This window comes from Fusarium falciforme, chromosome 5, assembly GCF_026873545.1.
Source record: "Fusarium falciforme chromosome 5, complete sequence".
Classification (NCBI taxonomy): Eukaryota; Fungi; Ascomycota; class Sordariomycetes; order Hypocreales; family Nectriaceae; genus Fusarium; species Fusarium falciforme.
The window spans coordinates 1710960-1738354 of record NC_070548.1 but is presented as its reverse complement, the minus strand read 5'-3'; the positions used below and the strand labels follow the sequence as shown (position 1 = coordinate 1738354).

Genomic DNA, 27395 nt, shown 5'->3' with positions numbered 1-27395 from the left:
AGCATCTCGAGTTTATCGGCTTCATCAGACCCTGCATCTTTATACCCTTCATCAATTGGCCTAGCTACTGCCCTATCTCCTGCAAGTGCGCATTACAATGGCCGACGCTACAGAGCAGACGGCGGCGCCCGTGGCCGACGAGACACCCAAGATCATCGACGAACCCCAGAAGCCGGCCGAGGAGCCTGCTAGCGCCCCAGCCGAGGCTCCTGCCAGCGATTCTGCGAAGCCCGATGATTCTGCAAAGCCTGACGACCAGGCCGAGTCCGCCACCATAACTCCTGCCGTTGGCACCCCCAATGTCGACACACCCAACACCGACTTCCTCATCGCAAACGACCAAGACCCCAACTCCAAGAAGGTCACCCTCGCCGACCTGTGCGCCAAGGGAACCGCCTTGTATGCCCACAGAAACTATGAGGAGGCTGCCGAAGTCTTCTCCAGGGCCAGCATTCTGCAGGCCGAGCTCAATGGCGAGACTGCTCCCGAGAACGCTGAAATCCTCTTCCATTATGGTCGCAGCTTGTTCAAGGTCGGACAGAGCAAGAGCGATGTTCTTGGAGGGCCCGCCGCGGCCGAAAAGCGAAAGGGGGCCGGAACCAAGACCAAGAAGCCCGCACAGACCGAGGCGCAGAAGGTGACGCAAGAAGGCATTGCCATCATCGCGGAGCAGAAGGACGAAGCGAAGAAGGACGAATCCTCCAAGGTCGATGCTGATGCGAAGAAGCCTCTGTTCCAATTTACTGGCGACGAGAATTTTGATGACTCTGATGAAGAAGAGGTACGTAGCCCAGCCTGTAGCTGGAAAAGCGGACTGTAAGCTGACCTCCTTTCCAGGAAGCTGCCGAAGGCGAAGAGGAGGAGGATGAGGACGACCTGGCCACTGCCTTTGAGATTCTTGATCTCGCTCGAGTGTGCTACCTGAAGAGACTGGAAAACCCGGACACCGAAGAGACGGAGACTGGCAAGGGCAAGGAGGTTGCAGAGGGCGACTCACCTACCGTGCGGCACGTCAAGGAGCGTCTGGCTGACACTCACGATGCCCTCTCCGAGATTTCTCTCGAGAATGGACGGTATGTGTAGGCCCTGAGAATACGTCCGTCCCCGCCCTAACCATTGCGCTTACAGCTACCCGAATGCCATCGAGGACGGCCGAACTTCGCTCAAGTACAAGCTGGAACTCTATCCCGAGGAATCCGAGATCATCGCTGAGGCTCACTTCAAGCTCTCCCTGGCTCTGGAGTTTGCTTCCGTGACTGTCGCCGATGACGACGGCACTGGCGCTAAGCGCGAGGAGATGGACCAAAGCCTGCGTGATGAGGCCGTCAAGGAGATGGAGCTGGCCATCAAGAGCTCTAAGCTCAAGCTCCAGAACAAGGAGGTTGAGCTTGCTACCATGGCCTCTCCCGAGGACAACGAGCTGGCGCGGAAATCGATTCAGGAAATGAAGGAAGTGATCGGCGACATGGAGCAGCGAGTAAGTCCTTACCTTTTCGTTCCCTGTGTGTCCTGTGTATTCATTATACTGACCCTTTGTAGCTCGTTGACCTCCGCAACGACCCTATTGACGCCGCGGGCTTGCTGGGTGCTGATGCTACTCCCCTTGGCGGCATCCTTGGGGCTGCTCTTGGCGAGTCTGCCGCCGAGACCAAGGCTCGTGTCGAGGAGGCCAAGAAGACTGCCACCGATCTTAGTGGCCTCGTCCGCAAGAAGAACAAGGAGGCTCCCGCCCCGGCTGCTGCGCCTGAAGCTGAGTCTAACGGCAAGCGAAAGGCCGAAGAGCCCGCTGAGGAGTCCGAGGCCAAGAAGGCCAAGGTGGAAGCTTAAAACGGCCAACATCTACTGCTTTTCTTTCGGTAGGGCTCTACAAGGGGTGAAATCACGGATGGAGTTTGGGTTATCAAGGACGGCAAGATATGTAATGGCATGGGACGGACGGGACGGGGCTGCGACGCTGCCGTGGTTGATACAGGCGCGCGTGAAGGTGTACAATTACCAACAACCATTTGGTGCCTGACGAGAAAGGATTTGTGTTTATGCCCGGGTATGGATGGGAACGCAAGAAGTTGTACGATAATGCTTGTCCATTTTGGACTTGATGAAGTTTATCTTGATTCAGACGATACAGGTGAAGCATAACATAGCAAGTGACATGATCAAAGCAACCAGTATGTGACGCACATTTCGATATACACCAACCAAACATAAACCGCGTTCTATTATGAATCGCTCGCAAGGCATGCAACCAACCCGAAACTCTTTCTCCCTTTTCTCCTTTTCCTACAAATCCCAGTCTAGACATGCATCGCTCTCTACAGCTTAAAGTTGCCGCTCGAGACCACCTTGGGGGCCTTGGCCTTCTTGCCATCCACATCCGTAATCTCTCCCTTGCGGTTGATGACCTTGACACCGCCCTTCCTCAGCTCCGCGATGGTGTCACGCTGCATCTTGGCCCTCTTGCTAACCACCTTCTTGCCATCGACACCACCCGCCTTGCGGACACGCTCCTTCTCGCGGCGGCGACGACGGGTCTTGTCCTCGCGTGTCATCTCCTGGCGTGCCACGGGCAGACCGGCCTTGGTGACGACCTCACCCTGGGCGGCTGTCTCGGTGGTGCCGGCCTTGTAGACCTCCTGAGGTGCCATGCGGCTGCTCTCACCCGCGACGCCCTGGGCTGTTGTGGGTTGGGCATCCTCCATGGCGACCGTAGCCACGTCGGCGACGACGGAGAGGGACGGCGCGGTAGGCTTGGGCTTGTAGTGCCAGGAGCTGAGGGCGTCGAGGCGCGCGCTGACATCCTTCCAGAGGGCCTCGACCTCCTTCTCCTCACGCTGGAGCTTCTCGTCCGACTGGCTGACGTAGTTGTCAGGGTCGGTATTCTTGACGTGCTCCTCCTCGTAGATCTCAGCCAGACCCTTGGTAGCCTTGCTGTCGTCGAGCTCAACGAGGCCACGGCGTGTGCCAGCGGGGAGACCCTCAGTGTCGGGTCGGCGTTTGATGACCTCGTCGAATTCCTGGGCGAGAATACGCCTCTTGATGAGATCCTCAATGCCCTCGGTGACGTCGGGTGTGATGACGGGCACCGGTTTGCCAACATGCTCAAAGTCGAGGTCTTCCTCGAGCAGCGAGTTCATGGGACGATCCACAGCAGCGGCCTCACCAGAAAGAGTCCATTCTCGTTTAGCCACGGAAGCAGCCTCGAGCTTGCGGATCTCCTCGGCGAGCTTGGCTTGTCTTCGCTCGTGAGCTGAGCGTCGCGACTTGGGGTCTCCAGCCGAGACGTCAGATAGAGCATCATCAGAGTCCTCATTCTCTGACTCGTCGTCGAATAGATCTCTCCGAACATCGGCCATGGCCCGCTCGACATCGGCATCGTCTGGCTGCTTGGGCTCGAACTTGACTGTCTTTTTGGGCTTGCCACCCTTGGACTTCTTGGGGGGCGGCGCAAAGAAGTCCTTGTAGTAGACTTCGTTGGCGTTGAAGTCCATTCCCTCATCATCCACATCGGCATCCATGTCCATGGCCTCATCCTCGCTGTCACCCTCGGGCGCATCGAGGGCCATGTCTCCGAATGTGGGGCCATCGTCCTCATCGTCATCCTCTTCATCATCTGATTGCGGCTCGGCCGCCTTCTTTGACTTTGAACCCGCCTTGGGAGGCGCCATAGGGTCGACATCCCAGTTGATCTCCTCCTCGTCGCTCACTTGGTCGGTGTAGGGATCTCCCTTTGCGTCTTGCTCCTCAAACCATTGTGTTTGTCGGTTGAAGTCATCGAGAGAGAAGAAGCCATCGTTGAGACCATCAGGATCCTCAACATACTCCTCAGCAGGTCCATCGACCTCATCATCCTCATCCTCGTAGTCGTCTCTTGTTTCGTCAAACTCCGACTCGTCGTCATCTTCTTGGTCATCTTCTTGACCGTCTTCCAACGCTTCCTCGTCTGATATTTGTTCTTGGTCGTCGTCTCCAGACCCATCTTCGCTCTCATCCTCATCATCAGAGCCCACCTCAAATCCATCCTCCCCAAACTCGAGTAGCTTGGAGTCATCCGCGCTGGCTCCATTGACTGTGACCTCGTCACGCTCCTGGAGCTCAGCAAGGGCTTCCTCCGAGTACTTCAGAACACCACCAATAATCCTCTTGGCCTGTTGCCACACCTGACCTGTCTCAAACCCATCGATGTAGACCTTGCGCATCTTGAGAACATCATCCTTTCCGCCGACGCCCCTCTTGCGCTTCCGACTCTCCTTGAGCCTCTCCTGCTGTTCATCACCGACCCGCCCGGCAAAGCTCTCGAGGGTGTGCTTGACGAGGTTTAGAGAGTCGGTCGGGATCGCGGCGGTGGGTTGGAGAAAGGCGTGACGCTTGCCGTCGGCCAGGCTTTCGAGGAGCGCCAGGACATGGCTGTTGGCGAGTGACTCTGGGGCGGCCATGGCGAGAGGCGCGGCCGTCAAGGTGTGCGACGTTGAAGTGAGTGATGGCGACGTCTGGACGGCCATGCTCTGATGTGACTGGCTAGCAGAGCTATCTTGCGCTGCTACCAACTCCTCCAAGCTGTTGTTGTTCTTCCGAATGGCGTTTGTGTATCCAGGATCCAGGTTGTGATGATGAGCCGCAAAGGCTTGGAGTTGAGAAAAGTCGCGGTTCACACGATCCATACCAGGGAAAAAAATTTGGGACGTTGCGGCCTCGCCCCGCAGTTTTCTTCAGACAGCTGCAACCGCCTGATATGATTGGCCAATCTGCCATCAGTCCATCGCTGATAAGAGATAAGACACTTATCACCCAAAGCCGTGATACAGTATGCGATGCTTGAAAGAAAAAGGTTCAAAGAAAACCATCATAGAACGGCTCGCTAGGTAGCTTTGCTATGGTTTCTGATAATATTCGGATGCTGTACATCTCTTCTTAATCAAGAATGTAGCTGCATATAGACAATTGGCGAGTTAGTATCCAACTCAACTACCTCCCTGTCAACCTCAAGGCGAACAACATGCTTCATCCATCAGATGATGGTTGTACAAATAGCAAGCAAGCCTTGAGCGCAAGTAAGGATTAGCATCTAGTTAGGACAACCACTTGAGTGACCGAACGCAATTCCAAATCAATCAATCCCATCCCAGTACCAGCACCAATATCAGTCCCAATTCCAATCCGGGCGAAGCGCAAAGTCCCGTGTCAACTCCGAGGCATCGCCATCTACCAGTCAGTCAAGTTACTACTCCTTGCTTGCTGTATTGTGTCCCAAGGAACATGTCAATTCCTCTTCCGCAGTCTAGAACTAAGGATAGACCCTCAATTGCCTCTGCGACCGCCAGTGCTCATGAGTGTGATTTTCTGTTTCTTCTTCTTCTTTCCACCACCGCCGCCGCCGCCGCCTCCACCACCACCATTATTCGGGCGTGCGTTGCTGTTATCCGTCGCCGACTCGATGGCCTGGATCTGCATCGCGAGATCAGCTGAATCAAACAGGTCCTCATCTTTGAGCCAGCCGTCGTCAACATTCGAACTTCGAACTGGCGCCATGTCAGGAGATCCATTGATCGCCCGCGTGCCCCAGACTGTTCTCTGAGTCGATGGGCTGGTTGACATTTCCGCCAACGTCTCGAATCCTGGTCGAGGATCCGGGGGTGTGGCACCAGAATGGCCGCTCAGTGGCTGAAACTCGGACATGTCCATCCGAGGGACATCCTCCTCCTCAAGTGGCTGGGGTAGCCGCTGGTACCCCGTCGACTTGCGTAGGGCAGCTGCTTCGAGTCGCTCTGCTTGGAGGCGCTCCCGCTCCTCCTGCGTTTCCTTCTCGCGGTTCCGTTTCCGTCGCCGCTCGATTTCTCCCGAGAAAGACGCCAACGTCTCTGCTGGCACAATGTCTGTCCAGTCACATTCCAGGAAGCTAATGACACACCCTCGAGGAAGATGCCCGAGGTATTTAGCTCTCCTGCGTAGTGCGTCATCGACCACATGGCCGGTTGAGATGTGCTCGACACGAGGGAGGAGCGTAGAAGGGAATGACGAGAAGGATCCATACTTGGTTTTCAGGATGCGAATGTCAAGTGGTGAAAGGTAGAGGTGAGGTGGTGAGCTGTAGAAGTAAAAGTCGGGATCTGCTGATTGTTTCCCGGAACTTGATCCTGGACCGGCCGTTGGCTCCTCTGCGACTTGGAGATCCGCCAGTTTCTCCTTGGAGGCTGTGACAGCTCGGATGGCCTTCTGAGACCATTCACCATCTTGGCCAAACAGAGTCTCATCCTCCTTCGCCTGTTTCTCTAGCGAAGCGATTTCCTCGTCGAATTGAGCGGCCATATAATCCGTGGTACCCTTCATCATGCGGGCGTAGTCCAGAACGTTGGCAGCGAAATGCCAGGGAATGTCGTCCCCGAAAGTGCGTGCCTCCGCGGCACCCTCCCGCGGAAGAGCCATCGTTGAGTGTGCGCCTCGTGCCATCAGCCGTAGCACGACGTCGTCACCAACTCTAGGTAGCGGGCTTTCCTGACCTGCATAAAACCGGACAGGTCGAACGTCTTGCATGTATATCGAGTCCTCGCAGATAGGACATTTCTTCCATTTTGGACCACGGTTTGGTTTTCCTTCCTCCTCACTTGAGCTTGAGTTCATAAATCGAATCAGACAAGGTAAACAAAAGATGTGCCCGCATTTCGCCATGCGAGGAGCCACTGGCTCCGAAAGACAAATTGGGCATGATGAAGTCTGCGACTCGCTCGAAGCAATAATTTGCATCACCAAAGACCAGTCCAGATGCGTGTCGGCATCCGATGCCTGCTTGCTATAGGTTCCTTCTGGAGATAGGACAAAGCGGTAGTTGGCATGGACATATCTCGCCTTGTCGACTGCGTGGTACCCAGACCCCAGTCCCCATGTTGGATTCCGTCTAGGATGTCTGGCATGCGTATGATGGTCTTGTACCGGTCGTGGCATCGAATAATTAAGGAGATGGGTGATCGAAGTCTGGCCACGCCGACTGTTCGGGTTTCTGAATGCTCTTAATTCCGCCATCGCATCTTCGTCGTCAGGGCCGGTATTAGACCTATCTCCTAGGCCGGGTCGACGTTGATTCCGGTGCTGCTTTCGAGAGCCTTGAGCCTTTCGAGGCATGGATTGCGCTGACGAGGAGCCGGCCTGCGATGGCCGACGTGATGATTCAAAGCTCGACGTCGATGGTCCGGCTTGGATGGCTGGGGGGTTTGATGGCGTAGGGGCGGATTTTCCCACACTCGAGGTCGACGAACTCATATTCGGTACGGTCGGTTCGAAGGCGTTTCAACCTTGGATCCGATGAGGCAGGCAGCCGCTTCAATCGGTTGGTTTCTTTGGCTGTGTCCCTTGTGGCGGGATGACACCAGCTTGAGATCTCTTGCCTCTCGCCAGGGGAGAGTCAACGCTCAAGGTCCCAAGGAGAGAGAAACAGAGTGGCGGTTCTAGCAGGTCTTGGTAAAGTAGATAGGATTGTTGAAACAGTGGTTGGAGGAAAGTAGGTTCACGAAGGGGTCCAGCTGGGACGGACCCCGTGGATGGATGGAGGTGGATCGAGCGAGTCACTCACTGGCGGGGCAAATCGTGACGGAGTTGGCGGGCTCGGCGGCGCAGGGGAATGGCGTTACCTGCCTGCAACTTGGACGTTAGTCATCAACGGATGCCACTTGATGCTATCACATGACCAGAGGCGTGACCTCTGAATATGCCTCAGAGACACCAGAACCTGAGGTATTCTCACGTTGGACTGATAAAGAAAAAACTCATTGTCAAGTTGTATCCAAACTTCAAGCATCACTTCTTTTGACATGAGGGATACTATCATACATGAATTCCGGTATCAATCAAAAGCATACGCGTAAAAACTGACTATCAACTAGGTATATGACGGAGATCCAGGCCCTCAGTGATCTCAACCACTCTCCTCTTCCTCATGGATCCAGGGGAATCATTGATAAACGAAGACACCAATCCCAAGAAAACGAAAGAAAAAGAAAACCCATAAGACGTTTCTGACACCACAGCATCATGACATTAGCTCATCTCACCCCCACCCTCGTCTTGTCTTGTCTACTTGTGGTCGGACAGCTTGTGCTTGATCTTGCTGAAGATCGAGCTCAGTCGGTTGTGCTTCTTCTTTTGGGCAGTGGTCGAAGAGCTACCGTTGGCGGCGGGCTCAGCAGGCTTGGTCTCGGTGGCCTTGCTGCCGTTCTCGGCAGCTGAGGTGCCGTTACCGACAGCGGGAGTTTCCGCCTGGGGCTCAGGCTTAGCCTCAGCCTTGGCCTCTTCAGGTTTCGTTACAGGCTCAACGGCGGGCTTGGCCTCCTCAGTCTTGGTCTCTTCCACCTTGGTCTCGGGCTTGGCCTCCTCGGGCTGAACCACAGGAGCAACAACAGCTGCGGGCTCAGTAGCGGGCTTGGCCTCTTCCACCTTGGTCTCCTCCACGGCAGGGACAGGCTCGGTCTCCTTCAGGAGCTCGGCCTCGACCTCCTTCTTGTTCTCAACAGCCTCGGTGTTGGCAGCAGCCTCGGGGCTCTTGTCAGCCTCGATGATGGACTCCTTAACCTCAGCGGGCACCTCAGGGGCAACAGCCTCAGTCTTGGTCTCCTCAACAGGGGCAGCGGGGGCGACCTCCTTCAGGAGCTCGGCCTCGACCTCCTTCTTGTTCTCAACAGCCTCGGTGTTGGCAGCAGCCTCGGGGCTCTTGTCAGCCTCGATGATGGACTCCTTAACCTCAGCAGGAACCTCGGGGGAAACCTGCTTCGTCTCCTCGCCGGTAGGCTCCACCACGGCGTCATAAGTACCAGTGACAGGCTTGACCTCCTTGAGAAGCTCAGCCTCAACAACCTTCTTCTCCTCAACGGCTTCGGTGTTGGCAGCGGCCTCGGGAGACTTGCCTGCCTCAACGAGAGACTCCTTGACCTCGGCAGGGACCTCAGGAGACACCTCCTCTCGGATCTGCTCCTTGTTCTTAGCGTCCAGAGCCTCCTGGGCGGCTACAGGAAGCTTCTCCTTGACAGCATCAGGGAGGTTATTGTTGGCGGCATCGGTAATGGCCTCGGTCGCGTTGTTTACCACAGGAGCAGCCTTCTCCTCAATGGTCTCCTTGGCGGTGAGGCCGGCAGCGATGACGGCACCACCAGCGGTGGCAGCGAGAGCAGCCAGCCCAGCGTCCTGGGCCTTCTCAGACTTCTCGGTACCCTGGCCAGCGGTGCCCTCAGAGGTAGCAGGGGCCTCAGGAACCTTCTCCTTCAACTCCTCCTCAACCTTGGCCTTCTCCTCGACGCCCTCGGCTTCAGCGCTAGCTTCAGGGGCCGCGTCGGCCTTCTCCTGGCTCTCCTTGACAACCTCGGGGACAGTAGGCTTGGGCTCAAGGGGAACCTCGGCGGCGAGGGCCGCGGTGGTGGAAACAGGGGTCACAGTGTTAATGGCGACATCCTGAGCACCGATAATGGGGAGGCTGGACTCGGGGATAGTGTTGGAAGAAACAGGAGGGAGCTCAGTCTCGATACCAGGGATAGCGTCGCTCTTTTCGTACGACTCCTTGTCGAGCTTGACGTATTTGTCGGTGCTCTGAGCGGTGATAGACTCGGGAATCTTCTCGCCGGGAGCCAGGGTAATGGGGTTACCAACGCCCTCAGAAGCGGGGAGGGGGTTGACGCTGATGGGCTTCTCGAGCTCGTTCGCAAGAGGCGCAACAGTCACGGGCTTATCCAGATCATTCGCGGGTGTGACGGGGAATCCGCCTGGGATGTCAGAAGGGGTCTCGAGGGGGTGCGCCTTCTCGTTCTCGGTGAGTGTCTCCTCAGAAGTGAGCGCGGCGACAGCCTTGTCCTCAGCCACCTTCTCGTCAAGCACCTTCTCGTTAAGCGCCTTCTCCTCAACAGGCTTTACTTCGATAGGTTGCTCGGAAGCCATCGCAGCGGTGGTAGATGTGGGGGTGACGGTGTTAAGAATGGCGGCGGCGGCGGTATCTTGTGTGATTTGGTCGGGGGTGAGGAAGTTGTTCACGTTGCCCTGAGTGTCAGGTTCGTTGGGTGCTGATTGGTTGATTACCCAGTTACCGTCGACAACGAACTAGATGATGGGTGAGCGACAGCCTCTACAGTGAATGCGCAAAAGGTGAGGGTGAGGAGGAAGAGCAATTGGGTTCAGAGGAGGGGAGGAGGGGGGGTTTCAATCATCTGGTACGATGACGAAAAGGTCAATGGCGGGAGAGCTGAGGAAGGCGGGCAGGCAGGGCAGGTGCGGGTCTGGATGCAGGCACACTAGCGCGCAGCGCAAGCAAGCGCTGACTTAAAAGACGCCTTGGCGGACAGGGCAGCGCGAATCGACTTTGTCCAACGTCGCCGCCTGGCGCCAACATCTAGGCAGACTGGCATGACCTGCAAATGACCTGCAAAAAGGTCCTGGGCCATGGGCTGAGGACGAGCAGGTTCTCACCGCTCCCCGCTCACTAACGCATTCCAGAACTGTCTCGAGCGTAGTTGGGTTGCGTCATACCGAACCGCGGGGGGTTGGTTGGGGATGGTGTGGGCGCGGGTATGGGTCGTAGAGAACCCATGACATGACAGGCAGGGAAAAGGCAAGGCCTGGCGCAATCCCAATCCCCGATCCTAGCAGCGACCGCAAAAATTGACGAGCAGGGGTGGTTGGGATTACGGTAGCAGACCAGACCAGACACCGCTCTTGTGCCTAAGAGCCTTTTAGGCTCATCATGACCCTGCAGATTGAGAGATGGCGATGCGCGGAGGGCACGGATTCCATAGCGGCACGGACACACGGTCGCAATCCGCCAGACCCAGACCAGTACGAACAAGAGGCGGCGGCGGCGCAACTGCTCGGTAGGGATGGCGCTTTGCCATGATCCATCTCTGCAGGGTTTGGTACGATGGTAGGATGGGCACGAGAAGCTTCTCCATGGTGACGAGAAAGGGGGGATGGATAATTGATGGTTCAATCCGGGATCGCGTGCATGGGGAAACACCGAGTAGAGGGAGCTGGTGGTATCGCCGATCGAGGCACCAGTCGCAGACGCACCTTGTAGTAGATCTTGCTCGAGGCATCCTTGAGGTCGACCGTCTTGGAGAAGACATCGCCCGTCTTTTCGAGCTTGACGCTCTTGGTCCAGTCGTCGAAGGTACCGGTCACGTAGACTTCGTCGGCGGGATGCTCCCTACGAGAAAGCTCGGGGTTAGTCCAGGTGTCTCAGACATTGTCCTAGTTCCAGAGTGCGACATGGAGCAACAATGGTGACGTGGGTAAAGCTCCAGACGAAGCTCAACGAGAAGTGCTGTGCCGTAGGCACGCGACGTTTGCAGCTCCAGGGGTGAAGCCCAAGGGCGAAGCTTGCTTGAAGCTGTCGTCGCGATCGTCGCCGTCATCAAAAGACAGATTGTTACATACCACTTGAAAGTGAAGCTGCCCATGGCTGCGATTCGTAGATATCAGATGCGACGTTTGAGTCTGCGCAGGCGGAACGGGGAGCGAAGGAGTGAGGCAGCGAAGCCGGCGGCGAAGGTAGCGTAGATAGGGAGGTAGGTTGGTAGGTAATGACGGATGGATGTTTTGTTGTGGTTGTGGGAGAGAATAGAAGAGGATGGAAATGGTTGGGAGGAGAACCACGGGCGGGAGGCACCAGGACGGGTCTGGTCTGGCGTCGGTCAGGCTGGGGGGACCGAAATTAAAGATTGTCGGCGGTAACGGGGGGAGCTTCAGTAGAAAGGGAAAAAAAAAAGTACACCACCGCAACCACCACCGGTACCGACGCAGGGATATTATTAAGCGATTCGGAAGAGTTGGTTTTGCCGAATCCAGTGGAAATGGCGAAATGGGCGAGGCGATAGGTACGAGAAAAAGGAGAGGGCTTTGTAGGTGCGACGTTGATACGGTGCGGTGAGGGAGCAAAGGTAGGTGAGGATGTAGAGATAAGAGGGCCTGTGGGCGGAAGCAGTGTGCGAAAGCGGAAGTTGATGATGAAAGACACTGCACGTGGGGGCAAGTTTTGGATTTCAGTCAATGATGTTATGCACGAGGGCGGCAAGTATCAGGAATTGATGAAAAATTGGTAGGAGAATGAAGAAGAGGTCAAAACCTGGAAAGCTTCGAGGTTTCCTCCTTGGAGCTCCGAACAGAGCTTGCACGGAGCTCGGTGAATCACAATAGTAGTGACGACACATCGACGATGATGATACCCTGAACCGTCCTGTTGCAGGTTGCGCAACCATCCATGGATCCAAAGATCCATCCATTACTGATGTGCGCCTCCAGCTATGAATGTATGGATGCCAACATACGGGCTTGCTTGGGCACCTTCTTCCTTGCCTAATGTCCTCATTGCAACCATCATTGTAGTCATGCTGGACCGCCATAGGCAGGTCAACAAGCGCCGGGAGCTGGGAAGATCCATGAACAACACAGCAAGCGCCGCACTCTCTGCAGCAAAAAGCTCTGCAAAAACGCATTCTTGCAGGGTGGGCACGCAGCTGCGGTTCCTCTCGACTGCCCACAAGTGGAGACGCGACACCTTGTCTCTGACGACATGGGCAATTTCATGGCGTCGTTCGGTTGAGTGAGACCTTCTTGTCTGCCCGCCAACCGCATCCGGGGCTTGCAGTCCGCCATCCCATCCTTTCGTGGCATGGATGGTTTGGTGAGAGTGGCTGGTATTGGTAGCAGTTTGTGTCGACTCAACTCCGAGGCTGTCGTTTAAATGTAGATATTCAAACCTACCTAGCTAGCTAGTCGGAGCATCATGCTACTAGCTCCATCTTGTCCAAGCTACACTTACCTTTCCTACCTGAGGTAGGAAATAGATGGACGCGATGCTGGGGTAGCTTGGTAGGGTAGCATCGCACGAGTGCCTGGGCTAGACCTCGCCATGGCTGGCTGGTCCTGGGGAAGCCGGAGCTCCATACGGACAACAACCGGACCTTTTTGTCTCTGAGGTGGTCGGTGAAATGGGGTCCGACACGCATCTTGTCAACGGCCTCGCCAAGCTAAATTTATTGTTTCCCGCGTCGGCTCGTCTGAATCATATGGATGACCTGCATCCTCGTGATAGCCCAATACTGCGTCAAGTTGCTTTGCCTGTGCATGCCTTTGCTTTTGTCCTGCCCGTCATGGCACCACGCGGCCACGTCCGTATTAGCCAGTGACCTTTCCTGTCGAAATGTTTTGCATCGTTTCATAGAATTAGGGCTCACTCCTCTGCCGCACATGTTGAAACCAGCCCGTCGATCAAGCAGCCGGCGAGGATCCGGAGCAAGGGTCAGGAGCTGAAGTGTCTCTTTGGTGGGGAGGCGGTGTGCGCGTATATGCAGAAATCACCGGAATCATTCGACGCTGCAGCTAAAAAAGATTCGAGTTGGAAGTACGTATGAAACAGGCGGTCTCAGGAACGTGTTGAGTAAAGAAATATCGTGCACATGATATGTTTTCTTGAAGGAGCGGTAGAGGGATATACGAATACGCCTTGGAGTTTGAGCGGTCACAGATGTGTGTGTGTGCGCGCGTATGTGCGCATGTTGAGCATCTGCCAACGTAGAAATCATGACATTCGTTCATCCAATGTCAGGGCAGGCACGAGACTGGTCCTTGCTCCCGCTCTTGCTTTTTTTGCACACCTTGTAAATGCATGTTAACCAGCCCCAGGGTAGTAACTTGGGACCCTTCATGCATGGTTCCTGGAAATGGATCCATTCACGGGTGACTGTATGATCCAAAAGAGGGCACTTGTTGATTACATTTGCTGGGGTTCGGATCGATACAGGGAGTTTAAAAATGACAATCGACTTGATGTTACACTTCTACAGTTGGAAAGTCTATGTTATTTGCGACTCTTGAGGCGACACCGCCTGGCCCAATCTCATCACAGCTCCTCCTTTGCCGAGGCCTTGGTATTGCTGGCCTTGAGTACCTGGGCCTTAATATCAAACTTCATGCTGTGATCTTCTGGCTGGGAGTGCTCGATCCATGCGACAACTCCGCCGTCAACGGGTGTCGTGTTGTACTTGGTTAGATCGACAAGTTGGTCTATATGACTTTGTGTAAGTTACTGCCACAGCAAAACCAGACATTCCTGTCACACTGAAAACTTTGATGACTTACCCTTGCACTTGCTTGCCTCAGCTGCCCAGAGAGGGAGGACTCCGTAAAGAGCACCAGGCGCAAAGATGGCAACCTTTTGTTCGTCGCCGGAGCGGTCGATCTTGTCGGCGGCTGGGAACTCGACAACATGTTCCAGCTCATCTTCTTCGGTCTTGGGCTTTTCAAGAATAGCAAAGAGCGCCTTTCCTTTGCCGTCGGATCGTTCTTGTTCTTCGACCCACTCACGAACAGTGAGAGGCAGCTTGTCATAGTCCATCAACAGTAGGCTACGGCCGTGGAGGTGATAATCCAGACCAGACCATCCACCAGGGTATTCCTTTCCGTCAAACACTTCCTTCAGGCCCTTGGCCCAAGGCTTGAGTCCATTTGGAGGAGGGTCCATCAACTCATGGAGGGTGTACTCGAGCGCGCTGAAGCTGGTCTCGACCTCGCAGGCAGGTTGGAATGCAGACATGGCTTCCAGCGCGAAGGGGTTCTTCCAGTCGAAACCTTGGACCAAGTCGACAGGTGGCGGTTGGCGCATCTGGAAGGCTTGTGTAGCCCCGGCCAGCAAGACGGAGGCTAGAGATCCGGTGATTCTGGAGCCCTTCATGGTTATGGTGTTTTGGCGATGTTGCTAGTGAAGCTCTCGGTGACAATTGCCAGGCAATGGATCTCGATAACCAAAGAACATTAATCTCGCTATTTCACTGGAATCATCATGACTTATAAACTTGACGCTCTTATGATTCGAACAGAATTGCATCGTTGTCCTCTTCGGAGTCTTGGGCCCGAGTTTCCCTTTCAGGGTATTTATATCGGCTCATGTTTCTCAGGCGGGGGCAATTCCGAATATTATCACCTCCGGCTAAAGTGATGAGTGAAGGTATTGGCTACAAAATAGTGATCATGTGAAGAATATATTTTAATTGCATTGATCCATAGATCGAATCTGGCATATTGACAGATCTCATCCTGGTCGCCATGAGTTGAGGTTTGACCTGCGCTGTAACTGTCGCTCGGCTACTTACACACTCAATCTCACCTACGCATGCCGGGTTTTCAAAAGAATTAAAACCCGCGCAATGAATCGGCAAGTGAGTCACCGGCCTTGCTTATGTCTTATAATATTAAGGACGCGTAGTTCAGATGATCAACTCCACAGCAGCCATTGGAGGGTTCGTATCGCAGCACCATGTAACACCACAAAGGGTAACTGCGCTTCATTGCCTTGCGTAACACTAGAGATTAACCATGCAGTGCAAGGCTATGTTTTACGGGCTGAAACATGTTTAATGGCAAGAGGTTCGGGGCCAAACAGGCCTCCCAATCTCTAAACTCTGCTGCGCCTGATCGCCTCAGCCATTGTGATGCCGAGTTAACCGGAGGATTCTAATAGTCTGAGCCCCTGAACCAACACACGTTCTGCATTGCACAGCTCCACTACAGAAAGTCTGAAATGGCGGCAGGGCTGTGAGATGGCATGTATGCAATTCCTCGAGTACAAAGATTCGAATATGCTATGTGTGTGTTTATTGTCGTGCCAAGTCTGAGTCGCGGCGATCTTGCATCAGGACCACAATGCCCAGTCGGTCCATCCCGAGCCGCCACAGAAGTCTCTAGGTCTCAGTCCAAGCTTTCGTAATACCAGTGTCTGGATGGAACACCCTTGGGCTGTCAGCTTGTTCTAGACTTCAACTAGCGTCCATCCCAACGCCAGCTTCGCCCAGTAGGGCTACGCGGACTCTCCACAATGCTGCGCCCCGTGCCATCCTCCCCAGCTTTGAAATCGCGTTGCGAGCCGGATCCGGAACTAGGTGTGAGGTTGTGTTTGGTATGTTCGTCGAGTTGCTATTAAACTCCATGGCTCGCCACGGTTGCCGATCGCAGCCCGAGCAGCTTGGCGAGCAGATCACTTAGACCGGCACCATGGCGACGAAACCAGCAGATGTGGAAACACCCGAGAAGAAGGGTTTGGCGGCAAAGACTAACACCAAGAAGTCCTGGCCGTTGTGGAAGAAGCTGACTCTCATCGGCGCAGCCCTCGTCATCATCACGGCGCTGGCAGTTGGACTCGGTGTTGGCCTCACACGGGGGAAAGGGGGTGACGACGACAACAACAGCAACTCAGATTCGGACACCAGCGACGACGACGACTCTGCCCTCAAGGCCCGTGGGAAAACATGGCAGCCCAAGGTCGGCTCCCCATGGCAGATCGTCCTCCTCAAGCCCATCAAGCTCAACGACGACGGGACCGCCGACGACCTGAAGCCCAACGTGGGTATCTACGACCTTGACCTCTATGACAACGACGCAGAAACCTTTGCGGCACTTCGCAAAGCTGGTAAGAAGATCATCTGCTACTTTAGTGCCGGCTCGTGGGAGAACTGGCGCGACGACAAGAACCAGTTTAAGAAGTCGGACCTGGGCAAGACGCTTGACGGATGGCCCGATGAGAAGTGGCTCAACTTGAGGAGCCAGAATGTACGCAATATCATGAAGAAGCGTATTAAGCTTGCTGCGCAAAAGGGTTGTGATGCTATCGACCCTGATAATGTGGACGGCTATGTAAGTCTCTCACCCTCTCAGCGCGAACCAACTAACACGGCAATAGCAAAACGACAACGGCCTCAAACTCACCGAAGAAGACTCGATCTCATACATAAAGTTCCTCTCTAAGGAAGCAGCCAAATACAACATGTCGACCGGCCTCAAAAACGCCGGAGACATCATTAAATCAGTCCTGCCCTACGTCGCCTTCTCCGTCAACGAGCAGTGCATCCAGTACAGCGAGTGCGAGACCTTTGCCGCCTTCATCAAGGCCAAGAAGCCCGTCTTCAACATCGAGTATCCCAAGGGCGCGCCCAAGGTCAAGGATGCTGATCGACAGAGGATTTGCTCGCAGTCGGGCAAGGCAAAGGGGTCCAAGGACTTTAGCAAGGTCATCAAGAAGATGAATCTTGATGGTTGGGTCATGTATTGTCCCAACGATACATACACAACTGCGACGGAGGATTGATTGGCGGGGTTGGGCATTGATAGACTTCTATTTCTGGCGTCTTTATAATTGCATAGCGATGGGTATTGCTGGGTACTTGTTAGAATCGAATACAACTTCACGGAGCAGCTTTGCTTGTTGCACATCGAGTTCGAAGTAATTGAGATATCACTGCTTCAACGCAATTCATCAGAGGTAAAAGTTCCAATGAATATGTGTGAGCTTTTCGGTCGTTGATTGATTAAGTATATATCTTCCTTGGCGTGCCTGGAGCACGCCCAAGTGTTCATGCATTTTGACCCTTGCCGTTAACCCATATCTCATAACCTTTTGTAACCCCTGAACTCTTTGCCCCAAACACCACCTTGAACCTGCCATCACCGTAAGGTACATCGTCCCCTCTAGCCCTACCATACAAGTGTAAGTTGTGTCAAAGCACAACTCTACCAACCCGCCAGCGCCACAACGCAGACCAATGTGAAAAGATGAGGGTATCCTAACAAGAAGGTTTGTCCAAAACCTCGCCTTACACAACCGACCGACCGACATTAGACGTAAAAGAACAGCAAGAAACATGTTGGCTTTTAACCATGCTTCATGTTGTCGCCAAGAATTTCGACCCCCCTTCCTGCTTAAATAGCCAATCGCTGTTGGCATCGACCATGAAGTTGGTGATATTAAACTCGTTCGAGGCCCCCAGGCCAGAAGGACCATTGTCATTGGATGTATCCATGCTGTTGTCTGCTGGCGCTGGAGTTCCATTCACACCAGCAATATTCTCGCCTCCGAACGGCAGGCGAGGAACGTTGAAAAAGTCAAAGACATCGAGATATTCAAGTTCGTTTGGCGCTGGCGTCCTCGCTGGTGTGACACTGGGCAATCGACTCAGCGCTGATCCACCCTGGTTCGGCTGCCGAGAGATGAGAAAGTCCAGATCGAATGCCGTGCGTCGCATGTCAGACAGTATCTTGACAGAACTGGGGGTTATGCCATCGCCCTGTCGCTCACTATCGCGGTGCTCGTCCAGGACCCTTTGCAGTAACTGACAGTATCGAGCGGCAACAGGCCAGAACCGACCCATATCGCGGAGGCTGTCGACAAAGAATGAAATCTGAGGCGACAACTTGTGCTCAACTGTCGAGCCGTGAACAAGGAGTAGCCGTGCTGACACCCAAAGAGTAAATGCAAATGGTGGACCCAGCTTGGCCAACATCCCATTGTTCACTACAAATTCTCCCAGCGCAGCCACATTCTCCACGGCGCTGTGGCACCGTTGAGATGCACTGTAAGACGGGGTGAAGATGGGGGACCTTGTCGTGGGATAGGCGGCAGACGAATGAAGGCGGATGACAGCTGTGTGGTACGTGGCGTGAAGCATGACCCAGGCACAATTGATGTTCTTGCTGCCCGGATGGAAGAGCTTGGCCATGTTGCCAAACTCGCCAGGGAGGCCAAACTTCCACGACGTCAGCATGTTGTCCAACTCCTTGTACCGCATCTGCCATTGCTCCACGTCGCTCAAGGCACTGATATCAACTGGCTGCTTCAAGAACTTGTGTATCTTGGAAAGAATGCCAAGAATCTCAATGTAGTACGCAAAAGCGCCAAGATTCTCGGGCTGGTCGATGTCGTGGTCTGGGGAGCCCGAGTGGTTCACATCAGTGCGGAACCACCTGGTGTCCACCTTTTGATTCTTGATCCACAGATCGTCGCGGCAGGGCAACGTCCTGTCTATTTCCCGGTCGTCGAGGGCGAACTCGAAGGCTGTTGCGATCGTTGCGTATCGGTCCAGCAGGTAAATCATCCAAAAGAGTCGACGCCGCGCCTCTTCTTCAATAAAGTCTTTAGGCTCTGAAAGAGTCATGGCACGCAAGGTATAAATTGAGAGGTAATGAGGGGACACTGTCGACGACGTGATTTCTACAGCCAGGCCAAGTTGTACCACGGAGCGGGTGATGAGCGCCATGATGTTCCATCCCGGAGGCCCATTGCCGCTACCGACGAGATCGAGGGCGAGGATGACGAGAGCTTGCAGGGACTTGACTGATGAGTTTCCCATGCCGTAAAGGAGAACCCGTTCTTTGGAAACCCTGTGATAGTGCTCTCGTCGTTCGTCGGTCAATCTCGCATCTGTCGAGTAGCGCATTGTCGTTGCCACAATCGCGTGGAGGAGGATTCGATCAGTCTCGTCGAGTGTAGACGGACCGAATAGGGTATCTAGGGTTGTTTTGCGGTGAAGGATTGGGCACCAGGTGTTGATGTGCTTAAAGTAGAGGTCGACAAGGGCGTAGAGAAGGTCGTAGGGTGGCATATCCCGGTCGGGAGTGGTAGTTCCAGGTGCTGCTGACATTGCTGCTGTGGGAGAATGAATATTGGGTTGTACAGAGTTGTAGTAGTCTTGCGCAGCCGCGCTGGGCTGCATGGGCGAGATCTGAGAAGCCGCCGTCATGGGAGGCAGCTGCACATGGTTCCCATTCTGAAAGCCATCGCTCACACCAGGCGTACGAGCGACGCCAAAGTCAACGCTTTGGGTGCTGGGCGCAAAACCAGAGCTGGGAGCTTTCTGCCCAAACAAAGCAGAGTCGGTCTGAGGGGTACGGACGGGCTCGGAAGGTCGAAAGACGTGAGGAGCATCTCGTGGAGTTCCCTGGTCGCTGGGAAGACTTGGGTTGCTATGTCGGACGCTGGCAGCAAGGGCAGGATTAGTGTTGGCAGCTAGAGTGGCTTGAAGGATCTCGGCATGAGAGCGCAAGATCTCTTCGAGCTTGTCGAGACGCTGTTCGAGTTCGCGACCGTAGCCAGCTCTCAAGCCAGGCTTCTTGCGCTCCTTGTACTCGCAGACGGCGCCATTTCGGCTACACCAACCACAAGAGGGTTGACCACGATCACATTTGACCTGTAAAGGCGAAGCGCATATTAGTATTTGTTGTTGACGGTACTGCCAAGGACCAGCGGAGAACTGGGAGGAGAGCAAGTGTCAGTAAAGAACATACCTTTCTTTGCTTGCACAGCTCACACCTGGGGATGACGGAGTTAGCTTGAGCATTGGCGGTGTTCGTTATCTCGAAAGGCAAGGAGGGCTGGAAGAAGGTCGCAGTATTGGGGTTGGGGTTGGGGGTGGGCTCGGTGATGGGTGGATCTAATGGCGAGGGTGAAGATTGGGGTGAAGATGCGGCCGTGTGCGGTGACATGGTGTTTAGAACAGAAATAGTATAAAAGTGTAGATAAGATCCGACGCAGATCTTAAAACTGGATCCAACAATTCAACTGGTGGTAATCTGACCCAAGATGAAGCCCGAGCAAGGTAGGGAATCCGCGATCGCGACAATGACTTGAGTGTACAGAACAGACAGACAAACAAAAAAAGAGGGGAGCATGACTGGGCATGAGAGCTAGCAGCCAGCGTCGCGACTTACGAGACCGAGATGGGCCGTTTCCTTTTCCCGTTGCGACATAGGGTCTCCTGGTCGCCATGATCATCGTCCTCGCTGAGGAGCTGGTTGGCCTCGTCGCTATCGATCTCGGTCGTGGGCGGGCGATTCTCTACCGAGACATCGCCCGAGTTCTTGCCCACCCCGTTGTGCATGGCCTCGAGGGTGAGAGAAGAATCGGGATGCCCTTGTCAGAGACCTCGCGTGTCGGTGCGATGAAAGTGCGAGCTCAGCAACGGTCGTGTGAGTGAGCGATGCGAGTGGTATGCGACAAAGGGCTGAATACGCGGGAACGGGCAAAAGTGCGGTGCAGGGAGTTTGGAGTCTCTGCAGAGGAAGCTCGCGATCCGGGACAATGGTTCGCGCGAGAAGGAGAAAGATCTCCCGAGGGCCCAAGGGGAGAATGGAGAAGTAAGAGGAGAAGAGGCATGCGGTTACGCTACCATACCCCAGGTCAGGTACCTAACTTTTCCATATGGATACGGAGGCGGCTGCACAACCTGGTAGCCCAGGTAGGTATTTAGGCAATACCGCGGATTGCCGACACGTCTCTTTTGGTAGGATAAAACTTATGAGCTGCCCATTCCCCTTTGTCAAAGTCACCTGTCTCTTGTTTCTCCTTTGTCGCTTTTTGCTGGCTTTGGGCCTCGGGCGGACGGGGAGTGAGTGGCGCCTCAGACCGGGCCTGGTCAGAGGTGGGCCGAGGTGGGCTACGGGCTAAGGGCGAGCTGTCAGAGCTCCAGCTCTTCGGTGTACTTCCGTTGACCGGGAGCCGCAAATAAAATTATGCGACAGGAGAAGAAGAGATTTTCTGTAATCCTTTTTTTTTGCAATCTTGAAGCTATTGAGATTCAGCCAGCAGAATAGCACGGCTTCAGGGGGGAACAAGGGGCGGAAGGGGGAGGGCCATAGCGCTCTTCCTCGGAGGCTTGTGAAGTGAATTCGATCTCTGGTGATGCGGAGAGGAAAGAACCGAGCACCCTCGTTCGTACCTGCCCAAACCTTCCCTTCACCTCGCGCGCGACCAAGCTCTTTCCTTTAGCGGGGAACACTCTGTTGTACAATGATTGGTGGATGGCTCGGCAAGTGGGCCGGCATGGCAAGTCACTTGCCCCGGACCGGCAAGGGGTCATCTCCTCCCATGATGCTCTCGTGCGAAAGGGTTTGTTTACCAAGAACAAGCGGTCACTCTTTTGTGAGCTGGTGAAGTGTCTGGAACACGTTGTTTATTGAAAGATTTCTGCTGGGATATCATGAAAGGAGACACCGCTAGATTATATGACTTTTTGACCGTCCACTGCCCAGGAACTTTCCCGGATCTTCACCCTCCACTTCCCCCAAAATCTCAGCCCCCGTTCTTCACAACCCCCGTCCACCCCGCAATCTTCCACAAACCCGCCACCAGAAAAAGCCGAGCCGCCAAAAAAACGATCTCGGGTTCAACAGCGTTTTGACAACTGGGACAGCAGATGCACACCTCACTGGTTTCTTCATCAACTGCCGCAAGCAGAAACCCCCACGAGGCACAAGCCTTCGCATGCGCACCGCACACAATCCATCATCCATGGATCCTCCTGCGTACACAGCCGGCGCACAATAACGTTCTCGACCAGTCGCTACGAAACCAGGAGAAAATTGGGCCCCATCCCATGGGCAAGCATGAGCCGCCGCTAAGCTACCCGAGCAAAAAGTCTCAAAACCCCGACGACCACCGAGAAAAGGTGGAGCTGTCCACACAGTTGGAGATGGATCCATTCGCGACGCCATCGCTCGGTGCATCTCTGCCCGACGATTGCATCGCCATGTCGGGAATCCGGCGGAATTCAAACCCCCACCACTTATCCGGAGGCGTCTCTGCCGGCTCCTGCCCGCTTCAGCGGGCATCACAAGACCGGTAATCCATCGTGAGCTGCCTAGAGGCGCGCGACTCGGCTACAATTGAATGATACGTGATCGGCTGGAATTATCTTTAACCCACCTGCAGTGCCACCGGCGCTTCCTTTGTAAAGCAGCCAAGCCCCAGCGTGTTACGGTCATCTTCTTCCCAACTCATTCTCATCCTTCTTTCTCTCTTCCTCCTCACCCTCGACTCGTCGCAATCAACTCTTTTCCATCGCCCTTCTCTTGATAGTGACATTGAACGAAAACGACAACAAGATGGCTACTGTTAGAGATTTCCCGACCATCAAGGCCATAAGGTCATTCATCATTGGCGGTGTTGGATCAGGTAAGAACCCCTCTTCCGCGTTGCCCGGCTCTCAATTGAGAAGAGGGGTAACTCCTCAAGCCATCTGGGCGCATCCATGACCGCCTAGATGGTTGAGTATGACAATTGCTAACTCGCGAGCTAGGCGGTGATTATCACAACGTCAAGGGTGGCCACTGGTACGACTCAATTCCTCTCAAACGGCAACTTTGACTCACATCTACCAAACAGGCTCATTGACAGCGACATTTCAACACCTTGCTCGAGATGGGAGCAGTACAAGAAGTCTCGAACCAGCTGGGGCATCAACGTGCTGGGCTCGTTCCTGGTCGAGATTGAGGCTACGGATGGCACTGTTGGCTTTGCAACTGGCTTTGGAGGTGAGTTCAATTCTCGACATTCAGCCTGACTATGGGCTTGAAAACCATCCAATGAAGGCTCCATGAACAACAAGCGACTGACAGTCTATTCTCAGGCCCCCCTGCTTGCTGGCTCGTCCACCAGCACTTCGAGCGTTTCCTCATCGGTGCCGACCCCCGCAACACAAACCTTCTCTTCGAGCAGATGTACCGTGCATCCATGTTCTATGGCCGCAAGGGTCTGCCAATCGCTGTCATTTCCGTCATCGACCTTGCCCTCTGGGATCTTCTGGGCAAGCTGCGCAACGAGCCCGTCTACCGTCTCATTGGTGGAGCTACAAAGGAGCGCCTCGACTTCTACTGCACCGGCCCCGAGCCCACAGCCGCCAAGGCCATGGGATTCTGGGGAGCCAAGGTCCCCCTGCCCTTCTGCCCCGATGATGGTCACGAGGGTCTTCGCAAGAACGTCGAGTTCCTCCGCAAGCACCGTGAGGCCGTCGGTCCCGACTTCCCCATCATGGTCGACTGCTACATGAGTCTCAACGTCTCTTACACAATCGAGATCGTCAAGGCGACTCTGGATCTCAACATCAACTGGTGGGAGGAGTGCCTGTCTCCCGATGACACTGACGGCTTCGCTCTGATCAAGCGAGCTCACCCCCAGGTCAAGTTCACCACTGGTGAGCATGAGTATTCGCGATTTGGTTTCCGCAAGCTCATCGAGGACCGAAACCTCGACATCATCCAGCCCGATGTCATGTGGCTTGGTGGTCTGACTGAACTCCTCAAGGTCGCTGCCCATGCTGCGGCCTATGACATTCCCATCGTCCCTCACGCCAGTGGCCCTTACAGCTACCACTTCCAGATCTCTCAGCCCAACACCCCCTTCCAGGAGTACCTTGCCAACTCGCCCGATGGCAAGAGCGTGCTGCCCGTGTTTGGTGATCTCTTCATCGATGAGCCCATCCCCACCAAGGGCTTCCTGACAACGGCGGACCTGGACAAGCCCGGTTTCGGTCTGACCCTCAACCCGGCTGCCCGATCCAAGTTGATCCCCAGCGACTACCTTCTCAAGATGCCCGCGGTCCCTACCCTGGCGCCCCCCAGCCCTCCCAACGAGAAGGAGGAGGAGAAGCCAGAAACTAAGGAAGAGTCCAAGCCCAACGGTGTTGTTGAGCAGCTTGCGGCCAAGGTCGAGGGCCTCACCACCTCAACGGCCGCTTAAATGGCTGGATCGCTAGAGGATATCATACCTTGGTATGAATCCAGCATACACTTTTAGTACTCACCAGGATTTGTGATCGCAGCCAATGTTTCAATGCGATCGCATGATGAGGCTCCGGTTGGGGAAAGAAAGACTTGGATATAAACCGTTGCATACACACGTTACAGTGTTTTGCCTGACCTGCAAAAGGATTTCGAATTATCTAGGCATGAGATTTGCATTGCATTTTATAGTTTTGGGACGATTTCAAAGACACGAAGCATTTCCATAGAGTGAATTGAAAAGCAAGTTAAAAAGATGTGATTTTGTTTAACTATAGTGAGATGGATTATTGGACATAAAGTCAAGTTAAGAAACCCGATTTTGTTGATTTGTTGGTGTTGTTGAGCGTCCATCTCACAAGCTGACTTCAGTTGCTGATTATCATCACCAAGTCATCAAACGCCACCAAAGACATGTCGTTGAAATATACCCAAGACATCAGGCTGTCAGAAACGCAGACCCACGAAACAAGAGAAAAACCCACGATCATGGTTGTGGCCCACCCCTGGATGGCGCTTTGTGCGTGCACACCCCTCACTCAAGAATAGACGCGACGTGAGCATCGTGAGATTTTTTTTCTGGGGGTCAGAAACGGTGACCGTCAGAGTGCGCCACTCACAGACGGTGGCCGTTTCGTTACCACTCTCGTGGCCACACTTCACGATGCTTCCAACCCCAGCACGAGCCGTTGGCTCGAGCGGCCGGTAGGCTTGTCGGTTTTTGTGGGAACCGTACGTCTGGGTACGTGTGTGTGAGCTGCAGCAGGGGGAGTGAAGGATGCGAGATGGCATGTCAAGGGGGTTCACGATCTTGGGTAGGACAAACTCACGATCGCCTCATGTTTGGTGTGCTTTTTCACCTTGATCATATGTTTCTCTTTGAAAGGTTCCCTTTTGCTGCCAAGAAGCCTGGGTCTATTCCGCGTATTCATAGAGTCAAATGACCCTCTTTCTTCGCAATTCGCCCCGCCGGCATCTCGCTATAAAGCATACCGAGCCTCCGAAGGGAGATCCATCATCTCGAAGAATCTGATTTGCCACGTTCGCCCCTCGCTCGTTGGTGCACCGAGGGACACTCAGAAACACGACAACTGACAGCAGTCGACGGGTTGCTGGAGCTGCCCGAGACCAATTTTGGCTAAAGAATGTGCTTTTTTTTTGGGGCTGCCGTGTCTTTTGCCTGTCCCACCAAAGTTCGCGGGTCACGATGGATGCTGATGGAGGAGAAGGATCCGAGGTTGGGCGTTTTCGGTGCTTTTAAGAGCCGTTTCCCGGAAGTGAGGGGAAGAGGAGGGTTGAAAGTGGGAGTCGTCCTGAGCCTCTTTCTTGTCCAGAATCTTTTGTGCAAGCGAAAACATCTTTTACGTTGACATCCAACTTTTCATACATACCTCACAACCTCTATCACGACAATTGAACTAGTACCCAGCTTATCCTCGACCGATAGCAACATCTCCAACGAGCTGCGGAGCTTTGGTGATAATCCGGCCTCATTGACCATCACGACAACCTACGAAACACCAACACATAATTCACAACCCACATACACAAGTCATCATGTTGATGCCAGCGGGTCTCCTCGCCAACAAGAGCGCCATCATCACGGGCGGCACAACAGGCATTGGCCGAGCCATCTGCCTCGAGTTCCTCCGCCAGGGTGCCAATGTCGTCGTCAACCACCTCGGCCTTGAAAAGGACAAGAAGCATCTCGACTCGCTCATTGCCGAGGCCGAGGCCATCCGGAAAGCGACCCCCACCGCTGGCCGCCTCGCTCACCAAGAGGGCGACGTCCGCAACCCGGACACGGCCACCAATCTGGTCAAGATGGCGGTTGAGCACTCGGGCCCCAGTAAGCGCCTCGATGTGTGCGTCTCCAACGCTGGTATCTGCACTTTTGCCGACTTTTTGACGCTCGAGTCGGATCTCCTTTACAAGACGGTGCGGACAAATCTTGATGGCGCTTTCTACGTGACTCAGGCTGCAGCACGGCAGATGGCCCTCAACCAGACACCCAAGGGCGGAAGCATCATCGGAGTATCATCCATCTCGGCTCTCGTTGGCGGCGGACAGCAGACGCACTACACTCCCACCAAGGCGGGCGTGCTGAGCCTGATGCAGAGCACAGCATGCGCGCTGGGTGAGCACAACATCCGGTGCAACGCCCTCCTCCCGGGCACGATCCGCACGCAGCTCAACGACGCCGACCTGGCAGACGACAACAAGCGGGCGTACATGGAGGGCCGCATCCCCCTCGGGCGGACAGGTTCCCCATCCGACATGGCCGGGCCTGCCGTCTTCCTGGCCTGCCCGGAGCTGAGCGGCTACGTGACGGGCGCGCAGCTGCTGGTCGACGGAGGGCTGTTTGTCAACCTTCAGTGAAGGAGACAAGATTTAGCTCGTGGGGAGAAGTTTGGGGGAGGATCTGGAGAAGCGGAGAAAGAAAGTGGAGGAAGCGGGTTTTCCACTTCTCGTCTGGAGTTTCCCCAGGCCATCATCATCATCATTCAACTGCCGTGGAGAAGATCCTTTTTCCCCTTAATTTCTTAGCGACGGTTTGACTCGTGGAGATGATCAAGGACAAAAAGTCTCCCGTACACAGTCCGTGTATGCGGAGGAACGGGGAGCCGGAGAGACGGCGATTGGCAATTCGGGCTTGACCGACCGCCGTGCGCAACAACGGGGGTTGGGTTTTCGACGGCGCCGGCTGTTTTGCCTCTTGTCCTGCCATGTGAAAAAAAGGACGCAACAAAGGAAAACAAAGTCGGGTGCCGATCGCCTTCCCGATGCAGCAACGCCGGGGGGCACGTTGGGTCGGGAAAGAAAGTGACAGGAGGGTTTCTTTTCTCTTTTTCTCGAATTCGCAAAAGATCTGACGCGGGCCAGCACGAGGTATTTCAGGGCAGCGTGTGGCAGATCTTCTGCGCCAGCTCCGTCACCATGCCTTTCCCGTCACACCTTTTCACTCTTACCCTCCATTGCAGGCCAAGGAAAACGTGAGAAATATCCCGTCTGATTCAGGGCAGGGTTGTTTTTTTTTTTTGCTTGAGGATAAGCAG

General features: G+C 54.6%; 9 protein-coding genes across 9 annotated transcripts; 4 read left to right on the top strand and 5 right to left on the bottom strand.

The window, feature by feature from the left end:
- Nucleotides 1–97: 97 nt before the first annotated feature.
- On the top strand, nucleotides 98–1827 carry NCS54_00676800 (SHNi-TPR domain-containing protein; the record flags this gene model as incomplete). Its single annotated transcript, XM_053152215.1, has 4 exons — nucleotides 98–781; nucleotides 838–1073; nucleotides 1129–1477; nucleotides 1540–1827. 4 exons carry the CDS (start codon nucleotides 98–100, stop codon nucleotides 1825–1827), a joined length of 1557 nt encoding a protein of 518 aa, XP_053008190.1.
- A 485-nt stretch (nucleotides 1828–2312) lies between these two features.
- NCS54_00676700 (U3 small nucleolar ribonucleoprotein MPP10) lies at nucleotides 2313–4658 on the bottom strand (the record flags this gene model as incomplete). Its single annotated transcript, XM_053152214.1, has 1 exon — nucleotides 2313–4658. The coding sequence occupies one exon, from the start codon at nucleotides 4656–4658 to the stop codon at nucleotides 2313–2315; it is 2346 nt and encodes a 781-aa protein (XP_053008189.1).
- A 637-nt stretch (nucleotides 4659–5295) lies between these two features.
- Nucleotides 5296–7251, bottom strand: NCS54_00676600 (Hypothetical protein; the record flags this gene model as incomplete). The annotated part of the gene is made up of 1 exon (XM_053152213.1): nucleotides 5296–7251. The coding sequence occupies one exon, from the start codon at nucleotides 7249–7251 to the stop codon at nucleotides 5296–5298; it is 1956 nt and encodes a 651-aa protein (XP_053008188.1).
- Nucleotides 7252–8061: 810 nt separating this feature from the next.
- Nucleotides 8062–11420, bottom strand: NCS54_00676500 (AMPK1-CBM domain-containing protein; the record flags this gene model as incomplete). The annotated part of the gene is made up of 3 exons (XM_053152212.1): nucleotides 8062–10068; nucleotides 11032–11167; nucleotides 11398–11420. The coding sequence occupies 3 exons, from the start codon at nucleotides 11418–11420 to the stop codon at nucleotides 8062–8064; spliced, it is 2166 nt and encodes a 721-aa protein (XP_053008187.1).
- Nucleotides 11421–13861: 2441 nt separating this feature from the next.
- NCS54_00676400 (Hypothetical protein) lies at nucleotides 13862–14692 on the bottom strand (the record flags this gene model as incomplete). The annotated part of the gene is made up of 2 exons (XM_053152211.1): nucleotides 13862–14025; nucleotides 14101–14692. The coding sequence occupies 2 exons, from the start codon at nucleotides 14690–14692 to the stop codon at nucleotides 13862–13864; spliced, it is 756 nt and encodes a 251-aa protein (XP_053008186.1).
- A 1316-nt stretch (nucleotides 14693–16008) lies between these two features.
- NCS54_00676300 (Alpha-galactosidase) lies at nucleotides 16009–17098 on the top strand (the record flags this gene model as incomplete). Its single annotated transcript, XM_053152210.1, has 2 exons — nucleotides 16009–16647; nucleotides 16694–17098. 2 exons carry the CDS (start codon nucleotides 16009–16011, stop codon nucleotides 17096–17098), a joined length of 1044 nt encoding a protein of 347 aa, XP_053008185.1.
- Nucleotides 17099–17672: 574 nt separating this feature from the next.
- Nucleotides 17673–20663, bottom strand: NCS54_00676200 (Zn(2)-C6 fungal-type domain-containing protein; the record flags this gene model as incomplete). The annotated part of the gene is made up of 3 exons (XM_053152209.1): nucleotides 17673–19973; nucleotides 20071–20095; nucleotides 20494–20663. 3 exons carry the CDS (start codon nucleotides 20661–20663, stop codon nucleotides 17673–17675), a joined length of 2496 nt encoding a protein of 831 aa, XP_053008184.1.
- Nucleotides 20664–22569: 1906 nt separating this feature from the next.
- Nucleotides 22570–24298, top strand: NCS54_00676100 (MR-MLE domain-containing protein; the record flags this gene model as incomplete). The annotated part of the gene is made up of 4 exons (XM_053152208.1): nucleotides 22570–22735; nucleotides 22860–22893; nucleotides 22946–23094; nucleotides 23190–24298. The coding sequence occupies exons 1-4, from the start codon at nucleotides 22666–22668 to the stop codon at nucleotides 24296–24298; spliced, it is 1362 nt and encodes a 453-aa protein (XP_053008183.1). The 5' UTR covers nucleotides 22570–22665.
- A 1598-nt stretch (nucleotides 24299–25896) lies between these two features.
- NCS54_00676000 (Hypothetical protein) lies at nucleotides 25897–26718 on the top strand (the record flags this gene model as incomplete). The annotated part of the gene is made up of 1 exon (XM_053152207.1): nucleotides 25897–26718. One exon carries the CDS (start codon nucleotides 25897–25899, stop codon nucleotides 26716–26718), a length of 822 nt encoding a protein of 273 aa, XP_053008182.1.
- Nucleotides 26719–27395: the final 677 nt, after the last annotated feature.